The sequence below is a fragment of the Trichosurus vulpecula genome, chromosome 1, assembly GCF_011100635.1.
Source record: "Trichosurus vulpecula isolate mTriVul1 chromosome 1, mTriVul1.pri, whole genome shotgun sequence".
Lineage (NCBI taxonomy): Eukaryota > Metazoa > Chordata > Mammalia > Diprotodontia > Phalangeridae > Trichosurus > Trichosurus vulpecula.
In genome coordinates this window covers 52,005,677-52,027,682 of record NC_050573.1, presented here as the reverse complement: position 1 = coordinate 52,027,682, position 22,006 = coordinate 52,005,677, and the positions used below count along the sequence as shown (strand labels likewise).

The following is a 22,006-nucleotide window of genomic DNA, read 5'->3' as shown; positions in this document are numbered from 1 at the left end:
AAGACTCATGATGGAAAAAACCATGCACATCCAGAGAAAGAATTACAGTTTGGACGCAGATTGAGGCAAACTATTTGCTCTTTTTTTCCTTCTTTTTTGGTTTTGTTTCTTCTTTCTCATGATTCATTCCATTGGTTATAATTTTTCTTTACAACTGGACTATTATGTAAATAAGTTCATGCGAAAGTATATGTAGAAGTTATATCAGATTACATGCCGTCTTGGCGGGGGGGTGGGAGGAGAAGGAGGGAGAGAAAATTTGGAACTCAAAAACTTGTGGAACTTAGTGTTGTAAACTAAAAATAAAAAAAAAATTAAAAAGCCCTTAGCACAATGCCTGGCATATAGTAGGAACTCATTTAAAATTGAAGGGGAATTTTAATAGGACCATAGGATGATAGCTTGTGAGTAGGAAGGGATTTCAAAGGTCATCTAGCCCAGGGGTCGTTAACCTGGGACCCTGGGGTCTGTGCATAGATTTATAGGGTCTGTGAACTTGAACAGGGGAAAAACTAAATCTTTATTTTCACTAAATACTAACTGACATTTAGCATTTTCTAAAATTATAAATTTTAAAAACTCCACATTATTCTGAGGAGTCCATATGCTTTTACCCATTTGACACTTGACACACTTACTAGCTGTGTGACCTTAGGCAAGTCACTTAACCCCAAATTGCCCTGCTTTCCCCCCTCTGAAATAAAAGAAAATGATCCTTTAAAAAACAAAACAAAAAAAACCTGTCAAAGTGGTTCATAACACAAAAGGTTAATAATCCCAAACTAGCTCAGCCTCTCAATTTTATTGTTGAGAAAACTGAGGCTAGATGGACCTTTGAGGTCTCTTCCAACTCACCCCAGTAGAGGTTAATGGACTTGCCAAAAGTCACACTGATTGTAAACGATGGAGCCAGGATTTGAACTCGAGTCCTTCCACTCCATATCAGTCACTTTTTTCTATTACATCATGTTGCCTCCCTTAGATGAACATCTCAGCACCTCAGAGGAGGTGCATTGGCCCAGGCCACCCAGCTAGTGAAGCATCAGATCCAGAACTTGATCCAGGCATCCTCCCTCCCAAACCAGAGCTCTTTGCATTAGAGCCCAGTGCCTCTGGATATCTGACCCTCCGAAGACCTACTGTGTGCTCAGTGTGAAGGGATGGAGAAGAAAGAAGGAACAGAGGCCATTTCTCTAACAAGCTCAAGCAGGGATATGGCCCAAGGACTCTGAGCCAGGGCCAGAGGACAATTCACCTCTCTGGCCTCTGCTACCTCATCTGTAAAATGAAGAGATTGGACTAGATAGTCTCCAGGACCCGTCCTAGGTCCAAGTCTGTGATCTGATCACCCTGTGACAGGGACCAGCTTTGCCCCTTGGTCGATCAGAACTGGGTACAGCAGCACTCCTTCGAGGAGTCACCATCCTGGGGGCAGAGACAACTCTGCCCAGGGGGGCATAGCTCCTGCATCAGCTCTTTGGGAAAGGGATGGTCTGCAGGCGTCTCAAACTCAGCGTGTCCCACATAGAGCGCAGCAGCAGCCACTCTGCTCCCAAGCCGGCCCCTCTTCCCAAACTCCTTCTTTCTTCTAGTCGCCCACATCTGTAGCTTCAGGGTCATCTCTGACTCTTCACTCCTCATCTCCCATATCCATTTAGCTGCTAAATTGTGTCATAAATCCAACTCCTCTCTACTTGACCAGCCTCATTCAGGCCCTCAATCTGCCTTCCTCTGGATCATTGCAATAGCATTCAAACTGGCCTCCCTGCCTCAAGGGTTCTTCCCTCCGATCCATGCTCCATCTAGCTGCCAAAATGATTTTGCTAAAGCATAGGGGTGACCGTGCCACCCCCCTGCTCCATGAGATAGATCCTGGTCACCTCTAGGTGACTTCCTCCGCCCTCCCCAGCCTGGCTCCGACCGACCTACCAGCTTTCAACCTACCTACCTTGCCAGCTTTCTTACACATCACGCTCATTGCTGTACTCTGTGGTCCAATCAGACTTGCCCTCTTGTTCCCCATAAACATGACCCTCCATTCTGTATGCCCATGCCTTGAATACACTCCTTCCTCCTCTTTACATTTCTACTTACCTTCAAGGTGTTGCTCTGACAATTAGCCCTGTATGAGGTCTTTTCACATAGGCAGCTAGGTGGGGCAATGGATAGAGCACCAGATTGGGGTTCAGGAAGACCTGAGTTGAAATTTGTCGTCCGGTACTTCCTAGATGTGTGAACTTGGCCAAGTCACCTAATATCAGTCTCCTTAACTGTAAAGCGGGGATAGCAATAGCACCTACCTCCCCAGTGGAAACACCAGCTCAAGTAGGTGGCACAGTGGATAGAGTACTGCGTCTGGAATCAGGAAGACTCCTCTCCCTGAGTTCAAATCCAGCCTCAGACACTTCCTAGCTGTGTGACCCTGGGCAAGTCACTTAACCCTGTTTGCCTCGGTTTCCTCATCTGTAAAATGAGCTGGAGAAGGAAATGGCAAAACATGCTAACATCTGTGCCAGGAAACGAGGTCACAAAGAGTCAGACGTGACTGAAAATCTACTGAACGACAACAATCCTTGGGAATGGTTTTCTTAATACCTTTGGACTCATCCCAAACAAGAAGCTACTCTTTACATGGACCAGAAAATTACTTCCATTTGAGGTGTTTCCATCTTACGCTAGGTAGTGCAATGGAGAGAGGACTAGATCTGAGTTCAAATTCAGCCTCACTGGGCAAGTCACTTCATTGTTCTCTGCCTCAGTTTCCCCATCTGTAAAATGGGAACAATGATGATAACACCCACCTCTAAGCTTTGTTGGGATGGTCAAATGAGAATATATTTATGAAATGCTTTGCAAGCCTTAAAGCACTGTATAAATGCTAGACACTATCATCATTATTATCATTACCTGAGCTCTGCAAGAGGTTTAAATACTGATATTTACTAAGATCACTCTATTTTTTTGATGCAATCATAGATAAGTGATTTGCCCAGGGTCACACAGTAAGTATCTGAGGCTGGATTTGAACTCAGGTCCTCCTGATTCCAGAGCTGGTGCTCTATCCACTGTAGCACCTAGCTAGCCCAAAGTACTATCATTCTAAAAACATTTTTATCTACCACTTCTATGACACAAGAGGATGATTCAATGTTAAGTACAGTCTAATCTGGGCAGCTCGGTGGCACAGCGGATAGAGTGCGAGGCCTGGAATCAGGAAAACTCATCTTTCTGAGTTCAAATCCAACCTTAGATGCTTGCTAGCTGTGTGACCCTGGGTAAGTCACTTCACCCTGTTTGCCTCAGTTTCCCCATCTGTTCAACGAGCTGCAGAAGGAAATGGCAAACCACTCCAGTATCTCTGCCAAGAAAACCCCAAATGAGATTACAAAGATTCGGATGTGACAGAAAAATGACTAAACACACAGTCTAATACGGTATTCACTTAAACAGTCAGCATTAGATGTAAGAGAGTATATCTAAGAAGGATTATTCTATTTGAGTATAAGTACCAGCTACTGTTGTCCATCAAAGACCTCCTTCTATGCCTCCCAGTGGCACGGCAGCGTCCCTTGGCTCAGGAAGGCTACACCACCAGAGAATACGATGTGGAGCATTGAATGTTGACTAGATGCACGGTTTTGCTGAACTTTAAGCATTTCACAGTTTAGTGAACCGCCCCAGTGAGGGTGACTAACCCAGGGTTACACAGGTAACAAGTTTCTAAGGCAGTATTCAAACACACATCTTTCTGACTCCAAGTCCAAGATGAAGTCTTCCTGATTCCAGGTCTGGTGCTCTATCTACTGTGCCACTCAGCTGCCACCTACCTTGCATTCCACTAAAATCCCCACATCTTTTTCAGGCAAAATGCCATGTAAAAATACCTCTTTCATCTTGTACTTGTGAAGTCTAGTTTTTGAAGCCAAGGGTAAGACTTTACACATATCCCTATTAAATATCCCTATTAGGGGTACAGCATGTCCTTGGTCAAAGGAAAAGGAACTAAGGACAGTGGTTAACAAGCACACTTGAGCCAGAGTCAAACTCACAATAGCTGATGTTGAAAAGGACAAGAGGATTTTTTTTGTTCAGAAGCATGCACAGTGCCACACAATTAGAAAGGGAGGCAAGCACAGGACTGGACCTCATCAGAGTGGACTCTTTGGATAAAAACTGGTCTGGCTCCAGGATTCTTGGCACAGATGCCAACAAAAGCAAAGGCATCGTCTGGGGCGAGGATATGCTGACGGAATACTTGGAAAACCCCAAGAAGTCTATCCATGGAACAGAAATGATCCTTGCTGGCATTCATAAGAAAGGAGGAAGGGCAGAATTGATAAGCATATCTCAGAAAAACTACCAATGAGTAATGGCCGTTTGCTGCCTCCCTTACAAAAAGATGCCTCGTGACGAGATTTCCTTTTTCTTTCCTTTTAACATATGCCACAACCCTCCCCTATTTAAATTGTTTTTATCAACCAGAGAACTTTGATCATGAATGGTTGCTTTAAAATTGTGTTCAGCAGCTATAATTTAAGGAATTATGTGGATTAGGTAGGTTTGTGTTTAAATGAACATAATTATGTTTTCTCCATTGTGGTTTTAAGTCTAGCCACAGAAAGCAGGATAACAATGAATAGAGATAGCTGGCCTCACAGAGAGGAAGACCAGGCCTCAAATCCTGCCTCATATACAAACATACATGTATACACATATTTATATACTCACATGTATATGTTAACATACACACATCTATTTATACATAGATGCAAGTGTGTACTGGCTATGTGACCCTGGACAAATCATAACATTTCAGTGGCTCTAGGCAACTAATACTATAAATTATAAAGAAAGTACCAACCAATACCAGTAAAGGGAATCGTCATCAGCTTCTCTTTCTCACCCCATATCTAATTTGTGGCCAAGACCTGAAGATTCTACCTCTGCAACACCTTTTGCACATGCCCCCTTTTCTCTTCTGTCCCTGCCAGGTCCTCATCACCTCATGCCTGGACTTTTGCTATAGCCTGCTGATTGACCTCCCTGCCTCAAGTCTTTACCTACTACATTGTATTCTCCACTCAGCCACCAAAATGATCTTCCTAAGCTTCAGTCTGACCATATCTCTCTCCTGCTCAATAAATTCCAATAGCTCCCCTTTTGCTTCCAGGATCAAATGCAAAATCCTCTGTTTGGCTTTTAAAGTTCTTCATAAACTGGCTTCATTCTGGTTATCTTATCCCTTCCTTTCCTCCATGTACTCTACAATCTAGTGACACTGGTTTCCTTGTTGTTCCTTCAAAAAGACACTCTATCTTTCACCTTCAGGCACTTTTACTGGCTATCCCTCATGCCTGGAATTCTCTTCCTCCTCACCTCTGTCCCTTGGCTTCTCTGGTTTAACTTCAAATCTACTAAAATTCAACTTTCTGTGAGAAGCCTTTCATGGTCCTCCTTACTGTTGGTACCTTTCCTTGGAGGTTATCTCCAGTTTATATTCTCTCTCTCTCTCTCTCTCTCTCTCTCTCTCTCTCTCTCTCTCTCTCTCTCTCTCTTTGATGTAGTTCGCTAGCTACATCCATATATATGGATACAGATAGATCTCTATCTATCCTGCTTATACATAGTGGTTTGCATGTTGTCTCTACCTATTATGTTGTGAGCTCCTTGAGGGTAGGAATAATTTTGGCCTTCTTTGTATCCACAATACTTAGGACAGTGTGATGCACAGTAAGTGCTTAATAAATGCTTGTTGGCTTTCCTCACCTGAAATGTCTCCATACCAATGAAATCACACAGGTCTTGTTCTTATCCTGATTATTAATTCATTTAGAGTGAGAAGATGTAAGTATGTATCATCATGAATTTGTAATGTTGTGATCATAAGGCTTAATTCAACAATGAAATATTCCTCAAAATGTCTAGGATAGATTTCCTCTTGTTAAATTCAGCCTCAGATTCCAGCCCACCAGGATTATTTTGGATCCTAACTTTGTCAGTCAGGGTGCTCACTCCCCCTCCCATCTTTATTTCTTCTGCATGTTTGATAAGCATGCCTTGTTTGCCTTAATCCAAATCAGTGATAAAGGAAAAGTTAAATGGTCTAGGACCTTGCCTAGTTTGTGAGTCCTCCAGTGGAGGTCTCTCTTCAAGCAGATGTTGAGCCATTTGCTGCTCTTCTTTGAGTCTGGCCACCCAACCAGCTCTAAAATTATCTCATGGTCTAGACCATTGTCTAGACCACATGGCTCTATTTTTTTCCCAGAAGAATAATATGAAGTCCTTTGTCAAACCCTTTACTCTAATCTAGGGTCTATAGCATTTTCCCCTTCCTCTACCATCTATAAAGCCCTGAAGAAGCCACATGGAAGCCACGCTATTGTGAAGACAAGTTGTCAGATAATGAAATGAGTCAGTCTTCAGGTTGTGTCAAAGTGGGCATAGCTAACCAAGCACCTCAAGCGGACTAAAACAGGGAAACCTCCATTGCTTAAAAGGCCTTAAGCACTCAGCATCCTGGGTCTTGAGGCCAAGCAAATGGTTATTACAATTTGCAATATCCATAAAATTGCACACTCAATCTTACTGCCACCTTTTCAATGTTCTTAACAGCATAGATGGGTAAAAGAAAGATGCCTCCAATATCCTTCCATCTTACCCCCCAAGTAACAGGGAGTGGGTGTGGGTGCATAAGGATATGTGAGTAAGGGAGCCTGGACTCAGAGAAAGGGAAAATGAGCAGAGTAATGACCAACTTAAATCACAGTGGCAATTCCATTCTTTGGAAGTGACGATGCATTATACCATGTATACCCACAGCATGTTTCTCAGAGGCTGATGTTACTTGCTGCAGAACATCTCTTGGGAGCAGAAGATGCTCCCTCTAGGATTTCAACAGTACTCCAGCTCTTGGCGCCAGATGGTGTTCCTAACGGAGGATTGGAAGGTGCTTCCTGATGGACATCTCCCAGAGCTAGATAGTGTTCCCCATAGGACACCTTTTGGAGCTAAAGGTATTCCCTCTGGTAAGGACATTGTTGACAATTAGAATATACTGTCTGTAAGATGTCTCCTAAATCTTGATGGTGGTCCCAGACAGTAGCTCTTGGAGCCAGATGGTATAATTGAGCCTTTCTAAGAGTTGGAAGGTGCTCCTCACAAGATGTCTCCCAGATCTTTAAAGTGCTCCCTATGCATTAGTTCTTAAAGCTAACAGGGTATTTCCAAGAGATGTAAGGTACTTCTTATAGGATATCTCCCTGAGCTAGATAATGCTTCCTGAGGGCATCTCCTGGAGCCAGACTTTATTACCCTCAGGACATCTCTGAAAGTTGGAAGGTGTTCCCTGCAGTACACCTCCCAAAGGTGGATGCATGCACAACATCTTTTGGAGCCAGATTGTGTTCCCAATAGGGCATCTCCAAGACTTAGGATATATCCCCTGCAGATTGTCTCCCAGGTCTTGATGGTGCTCCCCATGTAGTATCTCATGGAACTAGATGGTGTTCCTAATAGGGCACTTCCAAGAGCTCAGTGTACTCCCTACACGGAATCTTTTGAAGTATTCCCTCCAGTCCACATCTAAGAGTTAGAAGAAAATCTCTGCAGGACATCTCCCAGAGACGGAAGGAGCTTCCTAGGGATCGTTTCCTGCAGAACCTGAAGGAAGCAGAGAACTGCTTCATGGGGTATTTCCCAAACTGGTCTAAGACTGCTAAGCTCACTGTGGGCTGAATCTTTTCTTCAAAGATCTCAGGAGACTAAAGTCAGCCCTGGGATTTCCAAGTCCACTGGGGGAAGAATAGGATCATAAGATTTAAAACTGGGACAGACCTCAGAAGACATCTAGTCCAAGCCCCTTCTTTTGAAAATGAGGAAACTGATCCTCCAACAGGGGAAAGTTCTTGCCCAAGATCACACAGATATTAAGTGGCAGAGCTGAGACCAGTATCCAAGTCCTCTTAGGACCAAGCCAACATTCTGTTACTCCGCCCAGCTGATAAAACCCCTGAAATGTTGAGACCAACCTGCTTTTCAAGTACCTCTTGGGTCAGTGTGGGCCTGGCCCATGATCTGGGGAGGTTGGGAGGCAACGGAATAGGCTATTCCTCCAGCCCTACCCCCACCATGACCTTTCTCACAAACTCAAGCATGTCTAGTGAACCCCCTCCCCCACTCCTTGCTCTGATCAGTGCCCACTCTATGTGTCTTGGTGGAGAACAGCTGGCTGCACAGCTGGAGAGTCTGTCTGATTTCTGGCCCCAAGCTCAATTTAAGCCCATCCACCAGCGCTTTGGGAAACCTCCTGTTTGAAGACATTTTATGCATACAAGATGTCGGCAAAGGCTGCACAAACAAGCAAAGGCCCCTTTGTGTCTCTAGCCTCACATCCCCCTCCCCACTCCCTTTTATAGAAGTGATTTCCTTTCTGATTCTGCTTGCCAGATGTTCTTAATAAAGCAGCTTGACCCCAAGAGGAAAAGGGCAAGGACAATCTCAGTTCAAGTCCCAATTCTAACACTTACTAACTGCATGACCCTGAAAAAGTGGCAGATCTCTGAGCCTCAGTTTACTCACCTGCAAAATAGGGATAATGAGTTTTGTACTACCTACCCCAGAGAGTTGTTGTCAAGAAAGGACTATGTAAACCTTGAAACACTAGAAATGTTAACTTGCTATTAATATAACTGCTGTTATTGTCTATTATAACTTGAGAAATCAACACACACATATACACATGTGTACACACACATGTATATGTATATATACACAGATATAGGTATATATCTGTGTATACACACACGCATAGATACATTTTTATATATGTTTACATACACATACACATGGGATACACTAGATGGATGAAAAATGCTTATTGACCAGATGATGAGATGCAGTTACGGGACAGTTCATCAAGTTGTCCTGCTAGAGAGACATTTCTGATAGACAAATTAAAGCACCCAGAGTTTGATCGAAGAGGAACCAAGATTAAATTTAGGAAATTATGCCATGTTCTTTCAACAATCTCAAGCTGTTGCTGGTCCCCAAGCCTATCTTTTTAGCTTTTAAATAAGACAAGAAGAAGTAGTAAAGTGTCATGGAAAGAGTACAGGGCGGAGAGACAGGAAAGACCTGAGTGCAAATCCTGCTGCTAATACTCATGCTCTCTTTGACTCTGGGCAAGAAATTCTCTCTAATCCTCAGTTTCTACATGTGAAAAAAGAGGATAATGACACATGTAGTGCCTACCTTACATGGATGTTGTGAAGGTCATAGATAGGGATAGAGAATGTGCTTTCATTGTTAATAACAAGAACAACCAAAAATAGCTACTATTTATATAGTACCTACTATGTGCCAAGCACTGTGCTAAGAGCTTTACAAGGATTGACCCTCACAAGCACCCTGGAGAGTAGGTGCTGGTATTATGGCTATTTTAGAGTGGAGGAAACTGAGGCCAATAGAGGCTGATCTTGACTGAAGTCTTCCTGGCTCCAAGGCTGGCTCTCTATCCACTGCACCGCACCATCTTTAGGCCACTTCATAAACATTTAAGAGTGATATCAGTGATGGCTGTTATTATCCCATGGAACCCTCAGATCACAGAACAATTAGACCATCAAAAGAGCCAGAAGAGGGCCTTTCACATGTTGGATAAACCCTCTAGGGAGCATTTAAGGAGGAAAAGGGACAAGAATTGCCCAGGATGAGAAGGCATGGCTAGGTTATGATCTTCATGAGTGGAGGAAATGCCACCACCATTCGGGTCACAGATTCATTGAAACATCATGGGGCAACCAGGTGGTGCAGTGGATAGCACACTGGCTCTGGAGTCAGGAGGACCTGAGTTCAAATTCAGCCTCAGACACTTGACACTTACTACCTGTATGACCCTGGGCAAGTCACTTAACCCTGATTGCCTCCCTCCAAAAAAGATTTTTAAAAAGTCACAGAATCTTCAGTTTAGATCTGCAAGGGAGCTCAGATCCTTCAAAGTCCAGCTCTTTACAGATGAGGAAAGTGAGACTTGGAGAGGTTTAAATGGACTTGCCCAAGGTCATGCAGGTAGTAAGCATCATGGAGAGGATTTGAATCCAAGCCCTCTGACTTCAGATCTGGAGCTCTTTGCACTAAACTATGCTTCGGCCCTTGAAAAAGTCAAGGCCTCTAGGAGGATCAGGATAGGAAGAGGGCTGCAGGGCTCAACCTGAGGGGCCTGAAGAGCCTGACCTGGGCTGGGCAGCCTCTGGCAGGTCACCCTCCCAACAGTAGAGGCTGGAGACCATCAGAGGAGGGCAAAGCCCAGTGTTCCAGCCTCAGTGCATTTTCCCAGGGGCTCTAGAGCGGGTCCCAGAGGAGGAGGAGGACCTGTAAGGGGAGGATGGGAAGGGGCAGAAGAAGAGGAAAGGTGGAAGAGGAGGAGGAAGTAGAAAAGGAAGAAGAATAAGAAGAAGGGGGAAAGGAGGGGTGCGGGATGGAATGACACAAATCTTCTTGCTTGCACTTAATCTCCAGGCTAAAGTACAATTGAGTCACACTTGAAAATGTACTTTTTAAAGGCGAAAGCTGTTAACGGCAGGGAGAAGACTTGAAGGGAGAGAGGAAGCTGGGTACCTACACCCCACAGGGGCCAAGGCCTCAGCACTTCCAAACCACGGTTTCATTCCCCCAGCCCAGCCCTCCCCTACCCACCCGGCTCAGTCCTGTCCAGGGTGGTTCCCAAAAGCCCCGCCCAAACACCCCTCCTCCACCTATGCCTCACCTACTACCAGTCCAATCCTCAGGCATTCATAACTCCTCCCTCTCCCGCCCCTCATCCCCACTCCGGATTCCTCTGGGCTCACCCCCTGGCACAAGGCATTCTACCTACCTCTCTCACACTGGGGCCCGGTGAAGCCATAGACACAGGCACAGCGGTTGGGGCCAATGCACCGGCCCCCATTCTGACAACTCTGGTCACACACAGCTGGAGGGAGACAGAAGGAGAGCCATGTTAACCAGTAGGGGCCTGCCTGGGGTGGTAGCATGGACTCCAAGGGCATCACACCCTGTTCTCCTAGGGGAAGGGAGGGCTGGTCTGGCCTCTGGCATCCTCTGAAAAGCTGCCAGTAACCTAGAGACAAGGACTCTTAAAGCCTTGGGCTGGGAGGGAACATCATCCATCTTTGGGTGTGTGTGTGTGCATGTGGGGTCCATCTATTTAGCATAAACCCTTCGTTTCATAGGTAGCCAGGTGCTCTGGTGGCTTGAGGGCCAGACTTAGAGTCAGAAAGGCCTCAGTTCAAATCCCGCCTGTGTGAACCTGGGCAAGTCACAACTCAATTCCCCCATCTGGAAAGTGAGAACAACAAAGACATTTCCCTCACCGGGTTATTGTGAGTACCAAAAACGATGACGTACATAATGTGCTTTGCCAATCTTTAAGCCCTAGGTAGATGTGAGCTATTACTAGCTATTATCATTATTATTACAGATGGGAAAGTTGAGGCTCAGAGACTAGAAGTAAGGGCAAGGGGTTTGAGCCAGGTCATCTGACCCCAAATTCAACAGTCTCTCCACTGGATCTTATTACCACCCAGACTTTTCTTTTTTCTTCAATAATTGGAAAAGAAAGACACTTCCCTCTACCAAATACCTAAGGAGTAATCATGCCACTTTTTCTTAAAGGCCTCCGGAAGAGAGGCAGCCCACTGCTTCTGGAAGCAGCCCATCCCACTCAGGGCCAGCTCTCACAGTTGGGAAGTCTCTCCTTCTATAAAGTCTAAATTTGCCTCCTTGCAAATTCTACCCGTTGGTTTTAGTACTACTCCAATGTAGGCCGACCAGACGGAGCACAGAAGGACTGTCACCTCCCTACTCCTGGACACTATGTCATCAGCAGAGGTTAGCTTGCAAATTACCATTTGGACTTTGGCAGAATCACAGAATCTCAAAGATGGAAGGGACCTCTGGGGCCATGTAATCTGATTCTTCCCAGTCCAAGAATCCTCCTTTACCACACTGCCAACAATTCATCATTCAACCTTTCCTGGAAGACCTCCCAAGGAAGGCACCCACCTATCTCTGGGAACAGTCCGTTCTATTTTGGGACGATCTCATTGTTATATTTTTTTAATCTTTCTAAAAATCTTAGTATAGAAACTGGTCCTTTTTATTGGGAAAGCTTGGCCTTCTTTGTAATAGGTGTTTGAGAACTGGAATGCTGGGATTTGTAGTTTAATAGGGCAAGAATTCCCCCAGCCCGGAGAGTGATTTGGCACTATGCCAAATCCTTGAATCAGAAGGCAGACTTGAGCCATGCCTGGGAAATTAAAAAAATATCGCACACAGTTTTTGAAAAGTCAGATTGAAAGGAAAGAGTGGGGAGATGGCAAGATGGCATCCTTGTAACCTCACAAAGGATTTAATGAGCTGAGCCAGACAGCATAGGAAGCAGAAGAAATGAGGAGAAACCAAAAGGAGGATGGAGAGATCAAAGTGTACTAGGAAGTTTCTGCAGGAATCTTGGAAGAGGAGATTTGGGTTGAAGCTGCTGATTGTACCTATCTCTTCAAGGGTTGACAGAAGTTAAAAGAAAAAAAAGAAAAAAAGTCTGCTCTTTCTCCAGCCTCTCCTCCCTATATGCGTTTAGTAGGAGATAATATAATGTGTTTTGCTTACTCCTAGAAAGAGCAGAGCTGAATTCCAACTAGTTCTTGATTGTCTCTCCCCACCCTCCTCTTAATTTCTCACATCAGAGGCTATGATTTAATACTTTACATCCTGTTACTAAAATTAGCTTCCTTTTTAGCCTGGGGCCAATATGAAGGTTTTCAGGTCCCCTCCTCTGCTGCTTTATTGAGTTTAGGTCAGATGAAAGTTATTAGTACAATCGTAATAGCTGAGAGCCCCCAGTTAGGAAAATTCCTAACATTTGGACAGAAGTTCGGCTTTAGACCTTAATTTAGATTTTTGTGTATCTCCAACTAAGTCCTGGCTTCTCCATATTTGAGACAAATCAGGACTCCAGAAATGTTTAGATAGGAGAAGCAAGCAGAGAGCATTTTACAGTGTCTGTTACTGGACAGGCACAAAAAGGGGAATTTAGGTGTAAAAAAAAGACTTGTTTAAAAAAAAAGCTATCCTTAGTCCTTGAAGAGATGAGTGAAAGTAGAAGCTTCAGCCTGAGTCTTTGTCCCCAGATGCCCGCAGAAGCCTGATGCTGCACCTCCATCTCTTCCTTCTCTGTCATATCTCCACCCTCCTTTTGGCTTCTCCTTTTAGCTTATTTTGTTATTTGTCCCTGTGCCAATGATGCTTTACAACTCAGTTTATTAAGCGCTTGGTGGGGCTGAGGACACCATTTCCCAGCTCCTTACTCTCTGTCTATTCTCCTGAGGTACATGTCCTTTTACAAAACTTCCAGGTATGACTCAAGTCTACCTTCTAGCAGCCTCAGGGCAAAGAAGAAATTCTTGTCCCCCTGAACTACAAAACCTAGAAAGGCAATTGATCCTCAAACCCTTCTTATATAACCTTGACCCTTCATTCCCTCACCTCCCACTTCCAATCAATTGTCAAATCTTGTGGATCCAATCTTCACATCTCTTGTATCCACCCTCTCCTCTCCACTCCCATGGCCACCACCCTGGCTCAGAGCTCCATCACCACCTGGGGACTATTATAATAGCTTCCTAACTGTCCTTGCTACCCCAAGTCTTGCTCCTTTCCAGTCTATTCTTCAAGAAGTTCCTACAATAATCTTTCTCAAGGTCTTATTATGGCACTCCCCTGATCAAAAACCTTTAGCGGCTCTCTAGGATAAAATGTAAATCCTTAAGTTTGGCATTTACAGCCCTCCAGGGATGATCTGTCTCTAACCCATCATTCTAACCTGATTTTTCCTCTACTTCCCTTTGTATATTCAATGATCCAGCCAACCTGGACTCTTCTCTGTTCTCCACTCCTATTCTATCTTATCTGGCCTCAATGCCTAGAACACAGATCTTCCTCATCTCTGTTTATTGAAATTCTTCTCTTTCTTTAGTGACTGCCTTAAGTACCACCATCTCCATTGACATTTCAAGGTTTCTCTCTCTTCAAATTTTCCAAGTGTTACTTTGGGTCTTTCCTCTTTCCCTGTCCCATTATACCCAATGTCCTATTTATCAGTGAACATATATTATTCTCTTTAATAGAGCACAAGCCCCTTGAGGCATGGGGACAGTGATTTAAAAAAACTGTATCCCCAGTATAAAGCACAGTGCTTTGCACAAAAGCAGACATTCTAAGTGTTTGTTGATTTGTAGAAACAGTTGTAAATATGTGGCAATGCATCAGAAAAGGAAGTTTTCTGTCTTTCCTGATCTTAGTCTTTCAAGGGAAGTGCTAGCTCACCTTACCTTCAGAAAGATTTTAAGAACATATCAGGGTAGGAACAATAAAAACAGGCCTTCTATTTCACAAGGACCAGGGGACTAAGAGAAAAGTAGGGAGGGAGAGATTGGGAGTGGAGGGAAGATTATCTAGTGGGCCTCTTGAATGACCGAAGAAATATTACTAAAAAGAGATAGATTTCTTAGGCACATACGTGAAGTAAGGCCAAAGATAAGTTGGACTCTATAATCACATTATGTGCTTAACATTTGCTAACCAATATAGAGTTTGTGTTCTACAGGAGCATGTTAGAATGAAAAGAATGCCGAATTTAGAATTGGAAGACCTATGTTTGAATCACCTCTCTAATGCTTATTAGTTCATCTCTCTGAACCCAAGTTTTATTCATAAAATGGGAAAAATAATATTTATATTCCATATATCACAGGATTATTATAAGAGTTATGTAAAACTTTAAAGCATCATAGAAATGGGAGATGATGATGGTCATCACCATCATCTTATTCTTCTCATTTTTTTGATGGGGCTCAAATAGAAATGGTCCTGGGGCATGTTGTTAGCTCACTATTATTCTTTTATATTTCATGTTCTGTGGGATATTGCAAGGTGGATAAAATTACTTTTTTTATAACTGAATGAAAATGTAAGGATGTAGACTCATCCCTTATACATGTCTTGTATATACCCACATATGTATATGTTGTCTCTCCCATAAGAAAGTAAGCTCCTTGAGGGCAGGGATTGTTTTCACACTTTCTTGCTATCTCAACCACTTAGCACAGTGCATGGCAAATAGTAAGTGCTTAATAAATACTTGTTGGTTGATTGTAGGCTCACTGAAGGAAACCTCCATTCCACCCTAGTAGTAGACAGGACAACAAGGATCGGTACCTTGTCCCATTCCCACATAGTTGTCTGTCTCATCTGCTAGATCTATTTTGAAGTTATTTTGCTCTATGTAGATTGAAAACTATATTACTTGGTATGGTAACATATATTAAAATGTTGCTCTTAAGTTTTTATGTCTAGGCAACTAGGCAGCAGTTTAGCTTGTTCAGTCCAGTTCTAGTAGAGTTTATTGGGATACTTTGAGGGCAGTATTTGTATTATGGGGATTTTCCATCTGTTGGTTCATAAAAGACAACTAGCTACTGAAGTGTAATTTTAACCACCAGGTCATGTCTTGCTAGGTTTTTGGTAAGTAGTAAATTTTTACAGCCTCTAACAATGTGTTGTACAGTTTCTGCTATTTCCTAAAGTGATCTACATTGGTTGCTAATTTCAGTCTTCTTAAAGAACTCTTTTGTAATTTCCGGTGGCAATGGCATGGTTCTCAATTACCGTCATAAATTCTTCCATTTTTACAAACAAATACACATGGATAAACCATTTGTTTGAGGCTTGTCTTTCAGCGTATTGTTGGCTGAGTGCACGACGATGTCATCTATAGAGGTCTTTTTGATTCCACTCTTGGATCGTAGTTACTTGACAGGTTCCATCTGGTGGTAAACCACTTTTGATTATTATGTTCAACAAATATAATGGTGCAGACCTTTATCAGCCTTTATATTACTCAGAGAAATGATTTCTGCTTGTTTCAGAAGTATTTTAACAAGTCTAAAATGTAGTCTAAGAATGCCTATCAATTTTCTTTCTCCTTTTCGTAAGGAATTGTTCATCTTTCTATAACTGCCCTAGGGTCTCATGTTTCATTAATATTGTACAGGTTTTTGTTAAGATGCTTTCCAAATCTGTTAGGGTCCATTATATAGATCTGAAAGTATGTGCATCAAGACGGGTGTCACATAGCTGTTAGTCACTTTAAACACATTCTTCCCATTCAGCTTTGATTTCAGGATGGCTAGAAGTCTCTTAAATTTTTGCTGTTGTTTAGTTGTTTTCAGTCATGTCTGACTTTTCATGACTGCATTTGGGGTTTTCTTGGCAAAGATACTGGAGCTATTTGCCATTTCCTTTTCCAGATCGTTTTACAGATGAAGAATTGGAGGCAAACAGGGTTAAGTGACTGTGTTGGTAATCAAAAATGGGCTCCTTAGCACTTAGTCAACAAGTGCCCTTGAATAGTTTGGCTTTTTCCCCAGAACTAACTGAACGCTGTCTGTATGTTGGATTGGAGTAAGCTTGTCAGCCCCTTCACCTTGCTTCCCTTGACTAAGCAGATTGAAAGAACCTATGCTTTCCCAGTCAACCCCTTTACCTTGCTTCCCTTGGTTAAGCAGATCGAAAGAACCTGTGTTTTCCCCAGCATACCTTACACCCCTGCAGAAGCTGCTAGCCAGATGGTTAAAAACAGCTTCCGTTGGAGCCAGAGACAGCTACAGCTACAGCCGAAGCTGAAGCAGGAGCTGCCGGTAGCAGAGCTGACCTACGTGTGGACCGAGGAGTGCTGAGCAAGGACTTGAGGCCAATGGGTAATCTTTTTACCGTAGAGGGGGTGCATGTATATGATTTTGCTTTATACCATCATGCTTTTCTGTGGCCTCCTGATTACTCTTGTGAGGCAGACTTATTGGGCCTGGAGGCTTTTGATCAATATATCAAAATGGGGATGCTGGTTTGTGGGTTTGTTACTGTGGAGCTTAAATATATGCTTTGATTTTTCTGCCTCCTACTTTGAGAATTCCTTATATCCGGTGGTTCCAAACCTTTCAGACATATATATGATCTTCTTTGAAATTATAAACTCTGCTCTCATAGTACAGTGACTTGGCCAGGGTGACATAGCTAATAAGTGTCTGAGGCCAGATTTGAATTCAGGAAGAAGAATCTTCTGACTCCAGGTCTAGTGCTCTATCCACCGTGCCACCTAGCTATCCTGCACCACCTAACTGCTCTTAACATATTTGGCCACAGCTTTTTCTTTCATCCCTTCACACTCAATATGTCTTACTTGGAGGTATTACCTATATCCACTGATTCAATGTCACCTCCCGATTGAAGTTCAAAGCCTTCAGTTTCTATCTTGCCTTGGCAAAGTTACTAATTTTACACTTATTCAATCAAAATGACATTTTGATGTTATCAGGGAAAGATTCCATGAGATAAATTATTATTATAGCTACAATCTCATTAATTTCATCCTTTCCTTTTTATGAGGTTCAGATAGAAACAGTCTTGAGACAAGTCTATTCTGTTATATATAATGTTCTATGGACTCTTGCAAGGTATGTAAAAGAACTGCTTTCTGTAGCTGAACAAAAGCATTAGGATATATTAGCATCCTCAATAACAGAGCTTCTTAATTTGGGGTCTGCAAACTATTAATTTTTTTTGTAACTGTATTTCAACATGACTAGCTTTTTGTAATCCCATATATTTATTTTATGCATTTCAAAACATTATTTGAAGAAAGGGGCCACAGGCTTCACCAGATTGCCAAAGGGATACAAGATACAAAGAAGGTTCAGCATCCCTGCCTTATAGGCTCACCAAGGGAATCCTTGACATAATTCCAGAAGGAGAAAGGAAAACAGGGGTGATAAGCACCCCTCGGCCCAGCTTTCCATTCCATGTGGCTTAGAAATTGTGAGTATTTGGGGTGTTAACATCTATTAAAAATTCTTCTTGAATTTTTATTAATTAATGTTATAGTCAGGTGATAAAGTCAGCCTTTGTGGGGCTTGGGACAGCAGTGTCTGTGTTTGGCCTTCAGTGCCTATTACTTATTAGCCCTATGGCTAAGTAATCCCATAGAAGTACTATAACTTAGCAGGTAGTTACTTTTCCACTCCTGCTGGCACCTGGAGGCAGCTAGGAGGTACAGTGGTCAGAAAGACCCAAGTTTGAATCTGGTCTCTGACACTTAGTAACTGTGATTCTGGCAAAGTCACTTAACCTTTCTTTGCCTCCGTTTTCTCAGCTGTAAGATGGGAATCATAAAAGCACCTACCTCCTTGGGTTGTTGTAATGAGACAATATTTGTAAAGCCTTTAGCACAGTTACTTTTGGACAGAGGCAGAATTCCTCATTTCAGGGCCTACCATTTAATACTGAGGAAGGAAGTAAGAAGTGGTCTGAGGAGGCTGCTTATCTCCCAGTAGCAGGGCAGCCAGACCAGATAGACCAATAGGGAAGAGAACAGCATTAGCCATGTGTTTGGGCCAGTGTCAAAGACCAAAAATGTAGGTCATCTTGATCCCTGCCTGCATTCTAGACCAAGTCCTAACATACTATGTAGTCCTGAGCAAATCCCTGTCCCTCATTCTCTCCATGTGTAAAATGAAGGTGCTGGACTAGATGATCTCCTCTCACCTCTGACATTCCATATTCTAAGGCCCTTCCCACACCGACATTCCACATTCCCTCCCAGATCTGACATCCTGTGTTCTAAGGCCCTTCCCACCCCTGACATTCCATGTTTTAAGGGCCCTCCCAGCTCTGACATTATGTCCTCTAAGGATGCTCCCAGCTCTGACATCCTGTGTTCTAAAAGCTCTCCCAGCTCTGACATTCTCTGTTCTAAGGTCCTTTCCAGCTCTGACATTCTGTGTCCTAAGGGTCCTCCCAGCTCTGACATCTTGGGTCCAAAGAGATCCCAGCTTGGACATTCTGTCTTCTCTAGCCCCTCCACGCCTCCCTTTTCCCTCACCTCCTACCCTCTCTCCTAGACCCCCTCACCTCCACTGGCACCACAGCTGGGGGAGAGCTGTCCATTGGCACAGGCACACAAATTGGGTCGGGAGCAGAACCCTTCCCCACAGGAATTCCGGCAAATAGCTGTAAAGAGGAAAAGAAGGAGATGGTGAGGACAAGGTTGGCCACTCCATCTGCTGTACCTGCTGGCACACTGTGGCAGTGGTATCTGGAATCAGGAAAGGATTCCCAGATGGGGAGTGAGGAGACCTGAGTTTGAATCATGATTCAGAAACTAATTTGCTGTGTGACCCTGGGCAAGTACCTTCCCCTCTTCAGTTCTCAGTTTTCATATCTGTCAATGGGTATCATAATACTGGTTGAACTGATGTGAAGTTATAGTCAGAAGGATGTATGGGACATTGTGAAGAACTTCCCTGGGAGAAGAGGAATGATTATGGAATCCTGTTTCTTGGAGGCAGCCAAGGCAAAGAGAAATGACACTCTTTGAGAAGGATAGGGGCCCGCCTGCCCAGGTCTAGAAAAAGGAAATGACTCTGAGAGTGCCTTTCTAACTTCTCCCATTCTGTTTGTAGAGTGAAGCCCGGTTTCCTGTCCTAGAAGGGGGGCGATGCTGCAGGAACCCCTTCCCCACCACTCCCAAGTCCAGAGCCTGAACAAGAAGCTCTCACTTACGGACAATGCACTGATTTCCCCCAGGGAGGGTCCTCCATCCTGGGCAGCAGTAAGAATGAAACCGGGAGCCACAGACATTAGGCCTGGAAAAGAACAAGGACACAGAATGAATCCTCACACATAAGCTCCCGGGCTCCAGCAGAACATCTTAGATCCAGGGGGCAAGGACTTTGAATGAAGGAAGGAAGGAAGAAAGGAAGGAAGGAAAGAATAATGGCCCTGCCTCAACCCCCAGAACATAGGGAGAGCAGCCTTGATCGTTCCCTCAGGACCTACAGAGTGCTCTCTGGGGTCTCATGATGGAGGTTATAATCAAGTTGAAGAGCAGCTAATTAACTCTAGGCCAACGTCAGCAGACCAAGGCCCAAGGGCTAAATCCAGCAGGTAACCCGGCCCATCATTAAACTTAAGAAAAAAGCTCAGGATCAGCCAGATCCTGCCTTCAGGCCGTAGTATGACAACTCCTGCTCTAGGCACATGGTATCAATCTGAAAATGTGGGAAAAGGGGCACAAACTCAGAAGTCACTTTGGATTTACTCACACAGGGCATTGTGGGCACCATGCATGGGGCATCCTGGACAGGGTGCCCATAGCACCACCATTACAAGGTGTTCAGACCCAGAGCACCTCAACCCTTGTTTGCAGGCCCAGGCTCACTATTTAGACAGAAGCTGTAATATCAAAATGAGGTAATATTTGTAAAGCATTTTATAAACCTTGAAGTTAGCTGTTACTAATAACTATCTATTGTAGTCAGCTAAATGGCATAGTGGATGGCAAGCTAGGCCTGGAGTTGGGAAGACCCGAATTCAAATTCTGCCTTAGATACTTTTTAACCATGTGACTCTGGGAAAATCACTTTAACCTCTGCCTGCCTCAGTTTCTTCAACTGTAAAATGTGGTAATAATAGCACTTATCCCCCAGGGCTGTTGTGAGGATCAAGTGTGATAATAATGTAAAGCTTAGCACATAGTAGTGCCTGGCACATAGTAGGTGATTATATAAATGGTTATTCTCTTCCCTTCCTTAATGTCCTGTTCTGTCCACTGTGTCCCAGGGGCCTCTGGTTTCCTTTGCTCTCCCCTGTTCTCTGGCTTCCCTTATTTTTATGCTTCACTTCCCTAATCATTTAATCCCAGATGGGGAAAGAGGGAGGAATTTAAGGTAGAAGTGGGGAGAAGGGAGTTGTTACTAAGGGACCTTTGAGGGAAAACCTGAAGCCACCCCCTGAGGGCCAGAGTGGAGGGGCCCCTGATGGTGTCCACCTTTTTATCTCAACAACCTCTCCCATTCCCCTACAGACGGGAGGGAGCCTGGTATGAACGTACCCTCTTAAGGTGTCAAAGCCTCTTCTTCGAACCCGGCTCAAGGCTGGTGTCTCCTCAGAGCCAGCAGCCTTGTCTGTCCGAATGGCCCCTTCCCATTGGGCCCAGGCCACGCAGACCAGCATTGTCCAACCCAGCAGGATCTGGGTCAGCCGGCTCCCGGCCATGGTCATGCCTCTTCCCCTGGCCCCGTCTCTTACGGCTTAGTCCCCAGAGCTGGTCGTCACAGGCTCTTGTCCTGTGTTGGAAGGGAAGGAGGGGGAAGAAGAAGGACTTAATGAAATAACAATGACATCCAAGCACTTCCAGAGGAACAAAGGACTTTTCTCTCAATACTCCGTTGAGGTTGCAAGGGTCACTATCCCCACATTACAGAGAGAAAAACTGAATTTTAGAGCATGAATTGTTGCAAGCCACAGGAATAATAAGCAAGTCAGACCTAAGCCTCAAGTGCAGGCCTCTCTCACTCCAAGCTCAAGGCCTTTTTCCATTATGTCATTGTTACATGGAGTCAAGTTAGCTTCCACATGTACTCTCCTGATCGAAGCCCCTCCATCCTGGGACAAGCTAACACTGTTCTCTGGATGAGAGTGCCACCTTCCTCAGACTCTGTTCCCTTCCCCTTCCCCAAATTCTACAGATGCTTTTAGGCTGAGCTTAGCTCAGGCACCACCTCCTCTGCTCCGAGTCCTTCTTGATCCCTCTAGTCATTATGAATACTCTCTCCTTTCTTGAGCAGTAGAGTGCTGAACCTAGAATCACAAGACCTGGGTTCAAATCTCACCTTGGACTCTTTGCTGCTTTATGACTCTGGACAAATCACTTAACCTAGTGAAGCCTCAGAGAATTCTCTGAGACTCCAAGTTCCAGATGGGGTATAATCTGTGTGGTTAGGGGGAGGATGACGAGATCACCAGTCTTTGAAACACAGAATGTAAGCAGGGACCATTTAAAATTTTTACCTTTGTATTTCTTTGTTTAAAAAACATTTGTTGAATTAAATTCATTCCTCCA

General features: G+C 43.9%; 1 protein-coding gene and 1 pseudogene across 1 annotated transcript in view; one reads left to right on the top strand and one right to left on the bottom strand.

The window, feature by feature from the left end:
• Positions 1-21,159, bottom strand: part of FBN3 (fibrillin 3) — a 101,495-nt gene extending 80,336 nt beyond the window's left edge. Inside the window, exons 1-4 of the mRNA XM_036767837.1 lie at positions 20,996-21,159; positions 19,666-19,748; positions 19,015-19,113; positions 10,871-10,966 (exon numbers count right to left, since the gene is read on the bottom strand). Of these exons, the coding sequence (XP_036623732.1) occupies positions 10,871-10,966; positions 19,015-19,113; positions 19,666-19,748; positions 20,996-21,159 (442 nt within the window). The remainder of the gene's footprint in view (positions 1-10,870; positions 10,967-19,014; positions 19,114-19,665; positions 19,749-20,995) is intronic.
• LOC118853896 lies at positions 3,868-4,370 on the top strand (annotated as a pseudogene).
• Positions 21,160-22,006: the final 847 nt, after the last annotated feature.